Below are 10745 nucleotides of genomic sequence, written 5' to 3'. Positions count from 1 at the left end.
TCCTGTCTCTTGGATGTTGCTGCATCAGGGCCACTTGTTTCCCACCTCTTTTACTGGGCATTTCTCCCTGGCTCAAGGCCAGCAATTCCCCCACCCCCCCATCTCTTTTTTCTGGACAGAATTTGTCTCCCCCTGCTTTTCACAGGTTGTTGTTATGAACAGATTGTTCAATTTTGTCCAATTAATCAAACAACAAGATTAAATTTAGCAGCAATTTATTAATAGCAGCAATTTTATATAAATGAATAGAATAAAAATATATTAGTTACATATATTTGAGTAGATACAAAATTTGGCAGTGAGTAATTTAGTATTATTGATATTTGAGGTTCGAATAAAGCATAAGCAAAACTGACTGGGGAATACCCCTACTGGGGATACAGGTAAGGGCTTTCCTCTCACACCGTACCAAATTAGTCAAGCTAAAAATCTCACTTATATACTGCTTACTAATGCATATTAATACAGAATTTTCTGAAAAGCTCCTCCTAGTTTCTATTCCTAATATCTACATCATCATGTTCTATTGTGCATGCTTCACCAGTGGTCAGGGATCTCTCCTCCTTTCGGGGGTCTTGTTTCCAATGAAGGCTCTGGGTCTTCCTCACTGTTCGCTGTTTGACCTTGCAGGTATCGCAGGGGCACTAAGCTCAGGGTTATATAATTAAGCCTATGTTCCCATACAAGTCTTGTCCAAGTGTCCAATGCCTGGAATCATCCCAATTTGGCCCAATTCAAGGTCAAAAGTTTTATTTCCAGTGCTATTATCAGACCTACGTGCTTACTATTCTTTACCGCCCTCAAATATCTGGAGGATGATTCCATCTGCTTTTCCATTTCCTTTATCCTTTTTGCTTTATAACAATTCTAACAATTATTTTCTATTGATTAAAAAAACAACAATTTTGCTAATATAGTTACAATTTTATTAGCACAAATCATATTTATAACATTATAGCTATGGTGAATCATGTCGGCCATCACCAGTTGTAACCTTGTCTGGTGCCGGGTCCAAGACAGAGACACGGCACTCTCTGATTCATGTGACAAAAAGCACTTTATTCTTCTCAACTTCACCTTTAATACCGTTCTTAAGGTTCCTCGTCAAGCACTTATGATTCATTGAAAGTTAAGGCTGCTCAGCTCTCTGACCAATAGCTTCTGCAGCTTAGGCTCGAACTCACTGGGTCTAACCCCTGTCTGGTTCCGAGTCTGTCCTGTCACTGTTCCCTGGATGCCTGTCTATCAGACCAGCCTGCTTCTCCCAGGTATGGCCAAATCAATTGCACAGCAACAAGACAGTTGTACTGAAACAGGCAAGTGCTCCAGAATGCAACAACCCTGAGATTATATTAGGTGAAATGGCACATGTGTGAGCTCTTGCTACAGTGACACTGATTATTCTCTTAGGAAAGGCACATTGAGAACTTGCCTCGAGCATTCTTCAAGATCTTCAAAGTGTCATTCACCAGATCTTCCAAGTAATCCAAGTCGCGATCCAAATCTAGAAGGGAGCACAGATGAGAAGCATTTCCATGGTGTGCTGGGATCCCCTTCTGCCTTAGGGGCACTGCAAGGGGGTTGGGTAAGGCTGTGGGAGCCAGATGTGAATGGACATGGCCAAAGCTGCAGAGGAGCCTGAGGAGCTCTGGGCTGGCTCTGGTCACTCTGCATCCTCTTCCCATGCCCTGTGCAACATCCCTGGATGGGTGGATGGATCCGCCCAGGACCCTCTGGCTCTCCCATTGCCACACTGGAAGCTCGCAAAATTCCTGCGGAAAACTGCAGCAGGCAGTGCCACAAGCATGCCTCCCAACTTCTGCTTGGCCAGCTCCCCCAGGAGCTCCTCCCACTGGAGCCCTGCTCTCCCCCTCTGCCCTTTCCCCACCATGGGCACCCCTTGCAGCCCCTCCCAGGTTTTGGGCTGTGTCTCCCACGGAGGGAGCCCAGCAGGACTGCTCAGCACCCGAGTGCCCTGAGCCTGCTCGGGATAATTCCTCTGGGCTGTGCCGCTCTTGTCCGGGCTGTGCCCGCTCTGCCCAGCAGCAGAGATGGCAGCTCAAGGCTCAGCAGGGCTCAGGCCCAGAGGCACAGCAATCACCTCCTGTGACTGTGCCTGGCATGGTCTCCCTTCCTGCAGCAGAGGCTGGAACAGAACCACTGCTTCCTCTGGGAAATGCTTCTTTCAGCACAGTCTTTACTTCCATCTCTGGACAAAGAAAAAAGGACATCTGGATCACATGGAGTTGTTCCCAAACAGGAAGGTGACATCTTCAGGAACCAATGCTTGTTGGAGACATGCATAAATTTCAAGAAGTCCTGCAAGTTTTGGAGCTGGCCCAGAGCCCTCTCTCCTTCACACAGTCTCTACATCTGTGTCCTGGTTTGAAGGACAGATGTCTGCCAAGAAAGGCAGAAGTTTTCCTTTGAAACAGAGACCTGAATTCCACTCCCCCCCTCCCAAATACTATAAACGTTTGAATCAAGGACTCTGAGGCAGAGATAAGGGGGTAGGAATAACAGCTCTTTTATTAATATATCTGACTGTACCAGCAGAAACAACAGCAATTGTTAAAATTACTAACAAAACAGAACAGATTACTCGTTTCCAGTCCTTTCTTTAGCTGTGAGCACGCTCTCTCTCGGCGGGAGCGGAGGCGGGAAGGGGCGGTCTTTCTCCAAGACCGAGAGGATCCTCCTCCCCACCCCCGGAAACACGAGTCCCCTCCGGAAGCATGAGAGCCCCTCCCCAAGCCTATCCCACCTACCCCTTTTGTCCAGAGCCCGCAAAGATCTGCGGTGTAACCAGCAGCTCCATTGGCATGACAATGGGAAAAATTCTTTAAATTGACACAGCAATAGGAAAAACACTCAACCCCCAACATTACCCACCCCGAATTTTTTCCATGCCAACATGCTACAGCAAATTAAAACTTTTATATTATATACATACATGCAGTTACAGGCACAATATCATAGATAGTTCACCCTAGAACAAGGTCTCCTTGGGGTATGCATCGGGTCTGTCCATCCTTTTGCATCACCCACCAAGTGCAGCCTTGAGTGAAAACCACCCCACAAACAGGATTGTCTTTGCTGGAGGCAGAGTTCACCCAAACAGTTTTTCCTAACATGCCTCTCAGGTGTACCACTGGGACCTTATCTCCATCTGGTGTTCCCAAGGCCTCAGATTGGGCAGGGCCTGCTTAGTTAGTGGAACCTCGGGTATTCACTAACCATGTGGCCTTTGGTAGATTGATCTCCCAGTTTTTGAAAGTCCCCCCACCAAGTGCCTTTAAGGTGGTTTGAAGCAGGCCATTGCACCGTTTGGTTTCCAGCGCTGGTGCATGGTAGGGAATATGGTACACCCACTCAATGCCATGTTCTCTAGCCCAGGTGCTTATAAGGCTATTTTTGAAATGAGTCCCGTTGTCTGACTCAATTCAATCAGGGGTACCATGCCTCCAAAGGACTTGTTTTTCCAGGCCCAGGATGGTGTTCTGAGCAGTGGTGTGAGGCACAGGGTAGGTCTCCAACTACCCGGTGGTGGCTTCCACCATGGTCAGCACATAGCGCTTGCCCTGGCAGGTCTGAGGCAGTGTGATGTAGTCAATCTGCCAGGCCTCTCCGTACTTATACTTGGACCATTGCTCCCCATACCAGAGGGGCTTTACCCGCTTGGCCTGCTTGTCACAGTCATGGATAACCTGAGAAATGCTGTCCATGGTTAGATCCACCCCTCGGTCTCGTGCCCACTTATAGGTGGCATCTCTGCCCTGATGACCTGAGGCATCGTGGGCCCATCAAGCCAGGAACAATTCTCCCTTGTGTTCCCAATCTAAGTCTATCTTTGAGACCTCTATCTGTGCAGCCTGATCTACCTGCTCGTTACGCCGGTGTTCTTCATTAGCCCGACTCTTGGGAACATGGGCATCCACATGATGGACTTCCATGGGTAGCTTCTTTACCCAAGTGGCAATGTCGTTGCACTCATCAGCAGCCCAGATTGGTTTTCCTCTACGTTGCCAGTCAGCCTTTTTCCACCTCTCCAGCCACCCCCACAGAGCATTGGCTACCATCCATGAATCAGTGTAAAGGCAGAGCTTTGGCCATTTCTCTATCTCAGCAATGTCCAAGGCCAGCTGAACAGCTTTGAGCTCAGCAAGTTGACTTGATCCACCTTCTCCTTCGGTAGCTTGTGCAACCTGTCGTGTGGGGCTCCATACGGCTGCTTTCCACTTCCGGTTCATCCCCACAATGCGGCAGGAACCGTTGGTGAAAAGGGTGCAGCATTTTTCATCTGCTGGCAGTTGGTTGTACGGTGGGGCTTCTTCAGCCCGGGTCACTTGCTTCTGCTCCTCTTCGTCAGCGAGACCAAAATCTTCACCTTCTGGCCAGTTTGTAATTATCTCCAAAATCCCAGGGCGATTCGGGTTGCCAATACGGGCGCGCTGCCTGATGAGGGCAATCCACTTACTCCATGTGGCGTCGGTGGCGTGGTGGGTAGAGGGAACCTTTCCTTTGAACATCCACCCCAGCACAGGCAGTCGGGGTGCCAGGAGAAGCTGTGCTTCTGTGCCAATCACCTCTGAGGCAGCTTGAACTCCTTCATAGGCAGCCGAGATTTCCTTCTCTGTGGGAGTGTAATTGGCTTCAGACCCTTTGTAACTTCTGCTCCAGAATCCCAGGGGTCGGCCTTGGGTCTCACCAGGCACCTTCTGCCACAGGCTCCAGGAGAGACCATGGTTCCCAGCTGCAGAGTAGAGCACATTCTTTACCTCTGGTCCTGTCCTGACTGGGCCAAGGGCTACTGCATGAGCAATCTCCTGTTTGATCTGGGTGAAGGCTTGCTGCTGCTCAGGGCCCCAGTGGAAATCGTTCTTCTTGCAGGTGACCAGGTAGAGAGGGCTCACAATCTGGCTGTACTCAGGGATGTGCATTCTCCAAAAGCCTATGGCACCTAGGAAAGCTTGTGCTTCCTTCTTGCTTGTTGGTGGAGACATTGCAGTGATCTTATTGATGACCTCAGTGGGGATCTGGCGCTGTCCATCTTGCCACTTCACTCCCAGGAACTGAATCTCTCGGGCAGGTCCTTTGACTTTGCTCTTTTTAATGGCAAAACCATTTGCTGTTTCCCAGCAAAATCTGGATGATCTTCTTTCCTTTCTCAAATACCTCCATTGCCGTGTTCCCCCACACAATGATGTCATCAATGTACTGCAAATGTTCTGGAGCCCTCACCCTTTTCCTGTGCAGCCTGGATCAGTCCGTGGCAGATGGTGGGACTGTGCTTCCACCCCTGGGGCAGTCGGTTCCAGGTGTACTGCACACCCCTCCAGGTGAAAGCAAACTGAGGCCTGCACTCTGCTGCCAAAGGAATGGAAAAAAAACGCATTGGCAATGTCAATGGTGGCATACCACCTTGCTGCCTTGGACTCCAGCTCGTACTGCAGCTCCAGCATGTCCGGCACGGCAGCGCTCAACGGTGGAGTCACTTCATTCAAGACACGATAGTCCACAGTCAGTCTCCATTCTCTGTCAGATTTGCACACAGGCCAGATGGGGCTGTTGAAGGGTGAGTGGGTTTTGCTGACCACCCCTTGGCTCTCTGGCTCTCAGATCATCTTGTGGATGGGGATCACAGCATCTCTATTCGTCCGGTACTGCCGGCGGTGCACTGTCATGGTGGCAATTGGTACCTGTTGCTCTGTCACTTTCAGGAGCCCCACTGCAGATGGGTTTTCAGACAGTCCAGGCAAGGTGTTCAACTGCTTAATGCTCCCTGTCGCTATAGCAGCTATTCCAAAAGCCCACCTGAACCCCTTTGGGTCTTTGTAGTAGCCGTTCCTGAGGAAGTCTATGCCTAGAATACGTGGTGCCCCTGGTCCAGTTACAACTGGATGTTTCTGCCATCCCTTCCCTGTCAGGCTAATCTCAGCTTCCAGCAAAGTGTATTCCTGTGATCTCCCTGTCACCCCAACAATGGAAACAGGTACCTTCCCCACATGTTCTGATGGTATCAGGGTGCATTGTGAACCAGTATCAACTAGTACTCTGTGTTCCTGTGGCTTTGATGTGCCAGGCCATCGCACCCACACTGTCCAATACTCTCTGTCATCCCATGCCTCTCCCTGGCTAGAAGCATGTCCCCTCTAGCCCTGGTTATTATTTCCTTCCTTCCATACATAGTGGAGGTTCCTTCCAGGGGATCTGACACATCATCCTCCCTTCTGTGATACCCTGCACCTTTACCATGGGAGGTTGAGGCTACCTTCATTTAAGCGCGGTTCCCTCGGTTAGCATTTCCCTCCCTGAGCTGACACACCCGTGCTGCCAGGACAGAAGTGGGTTTCCCATCCCATTTTCCCATGTCTTCTCCATGGTCTCACAGGAAGAACCACAGGTCAGCTCGTGGGATGTAACCTCTCTCCCTAGTTGGGGGGCGTTGGGTTCTAAATTTGGGGCCTGTGACTCACACTGGTGCTGCACTGATTGTCTTTATCTCCTCCCTCATCTCCCTCATCTCACCTCTCAACCCTCTCATTCCCTTCACCTCCTCTTAGACCTCTTGGAGGTCCCTGACCACAGCAGAGACATGGGCCTGCATTGGGCTATTTATCATACTCTCAAAATTTCTGAGTCTGTTGCCAACAGAACCCACTGTCTCTTGGTGGTTATCAGCATTAACCATTGCAATAGAAGTGGTATATTGAGATGGCCCCAGGTTTGCCAGATTTCACAACATCTGCCCTGTGCACCTGACCTTGTCAGAGTCATTGTTATTATATCCATCCCTCCCAAAGAGTACCTCTAATACTGCCACTTCTCTCAGCTGCTGGATCCCTTCCTCAAGGATCTTCCAGCACATTCTAAGGTGGTGTTCCTGTATTCTCTCTTTGTGGACAAACCTCTCTCTCATACTTATTAAATGCCGGTCCCAGAGGGAAAGGAGGCCTGGCTCCCTTACGAATATCTGGTCCATACCTGAATCCTGGGCCAAGGATCCCAAATTCCTGGCCTCAGTTCCATCCAGTTGCACACCTGTTCCCATAAGGTCCCAGACCTGGAGTAGCCAAGTTGTAAAAGGCTCACGGCCTCGCTGTACAATCTCTTTACGCAGGTTACGGAGACTATCATATGAGAGGGACTCGGTGATGATCTCAACCTCTGGCTTCCTTGCTGGTTGTGAGGACCCTCCTGGCTGATCCCCATTATCTAGGTGCCTTGTTTTAATCTTAGATTTTCTAGTTTCCACAGGGGCAACTGCTGCTGGCTGTGGCTGCCCCTGTGATCCGGCTGGAACCTGAACAGATACAACATCTACGGGTTCCACTGCAGCACCATCTGACTCTCCCTCTTTAGGGCAGGGGGAGGGTTTCTCACCAGCTGGGGAAAAGTGCTCCTTCAACATCTGGCCCATGTCCCACATCTCCCTCAGCAGAACCCCCACCCACTCCGGGTGGTTCCTCTCTGCGGTGAGCTGTGGGGCAGCATCCCTACTCCCTGGGACAGGGTCAGGCTCTGGGGAAGCACCTCTGTTTCCTGGGGTAGGTATCAAGGATGTTATCCAAGCCAATATACCCTTGTCTCTGAATGCTAAACAGAGCAGGCATATCAGCAACACCTGCCACTGTGTGATATCATTAGCATTTAAAGCAGATCTGAACTCCTTGGAAACTGGTGGGGTAGCCTCAAAAAACTGGGTGATGGGTTGCGAGATTTCCCTTGCATTCATTTCCTTACAGTAAGTGCCATTATTGAAATAACCCCAGAAACACGCACTTAGAGTACGATAGCTCTGGTTCCATGTGGCCACTTTTCAGAAAAAATTAAAACCCCATGAATTCCTGACATAATCAACCCACCAAACAAATCGGATATTAGCTACAGTAAGTTTGGTGAAGGGGCCCATATTCAAATAAGGGCTTGCAAATGGGAGAGAGATATCTGTGGCCCTGCTTTAATGTTATTATTATGGGAGTCAAGTAGTGGGCTGAAAAAATATTTCCAATTAAGTTCTGTTCAGAGCACCTGGGGGTGTTCTGGAGCTCTCCTCTTTGTTCCTTTGATTCTTCCTGGGACCTCTGACTGGTGACTTCATGTTTGCTGCTGATTTCCTCTCTGTTTTTAAGATGAAAATGGTCCATGTGTCTTTGACCTGCCTTGCTGGACACTGTGAAGAGGAACAGTCATCTACTGCAAGTGTCACAGGTGGAGCAGAGTTGTGTGAGTGCTGTGTTAGTGTCCTTCACTGCTCTGCCTGTTCCACACTGTTTCATGCCAGAGTAATTCCACTGCTGCTAAGTGTGGATGTGTTTTGCTGGAGCCAGTACAGCAGAACCAGCAGAAACCAGCCCCAGAATTAATGGGGCTCTGCAGAGGAGCCCCAGACCATTCATCAGCCTGCCCACGGAACTGGCTCCAACTCTGAACCCTTGTGACCACGCTCTGAAGAAAACATACTTGGAATATTTCTGAGGCACTTATGACTGAGGCACTGCATGTGCTTGTGCAGGTAAGAATCCAAAAGCTCTATTTTACTTCAGGAAAAACCCTGCAGTGGTGCATATCCAGCACCTGGTATCAGCACATCCCGGCTGCACGTGCAGGAGAAGAAGCAGCAGCATTGTACCCGTGGCTTTGTTAAGCTGAACTCCCCTACACTCTGAACAGTGCTCATCACAAATAGATTAAATGGCACACCGGTGCCATACAGTTCTCCTAAAAGGGTAAATCCCTAATCTTTGTAAGTAAACTTTGCTAAAAAGTTAAAGCCGAGCATGAACGAGCAAGCTGGGTCTCAGTCTGGAGGCGGAGGGGTCAGAAACACTGACCCTCCTGGAGCAGCATCTCTCCTGAAGCGCTCGGGGCCACCCGAGCCGCCCCCGGAGCGCGGTGCAGGAGCCGCCCCGGACTCACCTGCAGCGCCAGGCACCGCGCATCGCTGCTCCGCAGGGCGGCCCGCATGTCCTCCAGCAGCTCCCGCAGGCTGCCCTTCTCCTCGAGCAGCTCGGCCATGCGCTCCTCGGCCCGCTCCAGCGCCACCGTCTCCTGGCAGCGCTCCCGGGAGCAGGGCCCCGGCGGCCGCCGCTCGGGCTCGGCGGGGCGGGCGCGGCGGCGGCGGGGGCTGCGCGGGCGGATCTGGCTCTCGATGCGCTCGCTCTCCCGGCCCAGCGGCAGCCGCGGCCCCGCGCGGGTGCTGAAGTGGCCGCGGAGCCGCGCGTGGAAGTGGCGGAAGGTGAGCTCGGCCGAGAGCCCGTCCCACAGCCCCGCGCACCGCTCGGGCTCCGCCGCCTCCTGCGGCCCCGGCACCCGGCACAGCGTGCGGAGCTCCTCGCCGGGGATGCGGCCCGCCCCGGCGCAGTGCAGGCGCTGGAAGATCTCCTGCAGGTGCTGCTCCGGGCCGGCGGCCAGCACGACGGTCTCGTTCTCCACGCCGCGCTCCAGCCCGTAGCGGCGGCCGAGGGCGCTGAGCAGCCGCTGCGTGCGCCGGCCCGGCCGCCCGTAGGGCTCCCAGCCCTCAGGCGGCTCCATCGCGCCCGCCCGGCCCGCGGCGCTGCCCGAGCATCCTGAGCGCCGCCCGCCCGAGCGCTCGGCCCCGGCCCCGGCCCGCGGCGGGGCGGGACGGGCGGGGCGGGGCCGCCTTTGGCCGCTCCAGCGCCGCGCACGGAGCGCCCGGCTCGCCCCGCACGGAGCCGCGTCCGCCTTTGGCCGGCAGGAGCAGGGACTCGGCCAGAGCGGGCAGGGGCCACCCCGCTCCGTTTGGCCGCCGAGCCTGAGGCCCAAGAGTGCTTCTGATTTCTTAGCTATTGTCTCCCTGCTTTCTCTCTAACGCAAGCGAGACAACAGCATCGCGCAATCCTGTTTGGCAAGTGAGGCTTGTCAACGAGTGAGTGCTTCCACTAAATTAAAAACCCCATGTGCTGGAATGGCGGCCTTCTGTTCGCTCAGGCTTCCTCAGCCCTGTAGATGAGGTGACTTGCTGGTGTGGGTATGTGGGTGTTACGAAGTCTGTGTTAGGGATGAGTAAGTGTTGAAGTCGTTCAAACGGGCTGCCCAAAGCAGTGATTTTAGTCTCTCTCTGGCTGGGGAGTAGGAGCGGCGTTGCTGGGCGCAGGCAGCAGCACGAGCAGGGCTCCTCCAGCGGCAGGGACACGGCAGGAGCCAGAGGGGACCGTGGCACCAGAGGGGACCGTGGCACCAGCCGTGCCCAAGGTCTGAACACGCTGCCAAAGTCAGGCGGTGCCAACAGGCTCCGGTAACAGCCCCGGCACGGCGTGGTGAGGAGCCGGCTCTGGGGGCCATCCAAGGAGTCCTGTCAAGAGCAAATCGTTCTCATATTCTCTCTAGGAGAAAAAAGGAGCAAACCAGTGCAGCCGATATGTGAGGAAAAAGAATTCAAGTTCATTTAAAACGCTGCTTTATACAGGGCTGGGTTTCTTTTGAGTGAACTGATGCTACTAAACAGTTGCTCACATATGCCGGGATTTCTCTGCAAATAGGCTTTGATGGGACATTTCTGACCACCTTTGGTTTTGCTCTTGAAGATAAGTCGAGCGCCCGAGTAGCTTTGATGAGGAATGGAGAATTGTTTGTAGCTCAGTATTCTCTCAGAAGGAGCCTTAAATTTTAGCACAGGAGGAAGGAAAGGCAAAGGTTTAAAAGCCTTTCCTTCCTGAAGGGACACACTTTCAGAGGAGTCTGTGAGGAGAAGTCCCCTCAGCCACTGCCAGGGCTATTTGTCT

At 52.4% G+C, this 10745-nt stretch overlaps 1 protein-coding gene across 1 annotated transcript; it reads right to left on the bottom strand.

The window, feature by feature from the left end:
* Nucleotides 1-200: 200 nt before the first annotated feature.
* Nucleotides 201-9659, bottom strand: LOC130258317 (EF-hand and coiled-coil domain-containing protein 1-like). Its single transcript, XM_056501575.1, has 3 exons — nt 8920-9659; nt 2102-2209; nt 201-1504 (listed from the first exon to the last, which is right to left on the bottom strand). Exons 1-2 carry the CDS (start codon nt 9532-9534, stop codon nt 2198-2200), a joined length of 627 nt encoding a protein of 208 aa, XP_056357550.1. The 5' UTR covers nt 9535-9659; the 3' UTR covers nt 201-1504; nt 2102-2197.
* Between the last annotated feature and the right edge of the window lie 1086 nt (nt 9660-10745).

This window comes from Oenanthe melanoleuca, chromosome 12 (assembly GCF_029582105.1).
Source record: "Oenanthe melanoleuca isolate GR-GAL-2019-014 chromosome 12, OMel1.0, whole genome shotgun sequence".
NCBI lineage: Eukaryota > Metazoa > Chordata > Aves > Passeriformes > Muscicapidae > Oenanthe > Oenanthe melanoleuca.
Note: the sequence above shows the minus strand (reverse complement) of the source record. Positions and strands in the feature narration are given on the sequence as shown.

Bases quoted from the DNA above. Each gene is read 5' to 3' on its own strand.
- LOC130258317 (XM_056501575.1), bottom strand. From the start codon at position 9,534: ATGGAGCCGCCTGAGGGCTGGGAGCCCTACGGGCGGCCGGGCCGGCGC.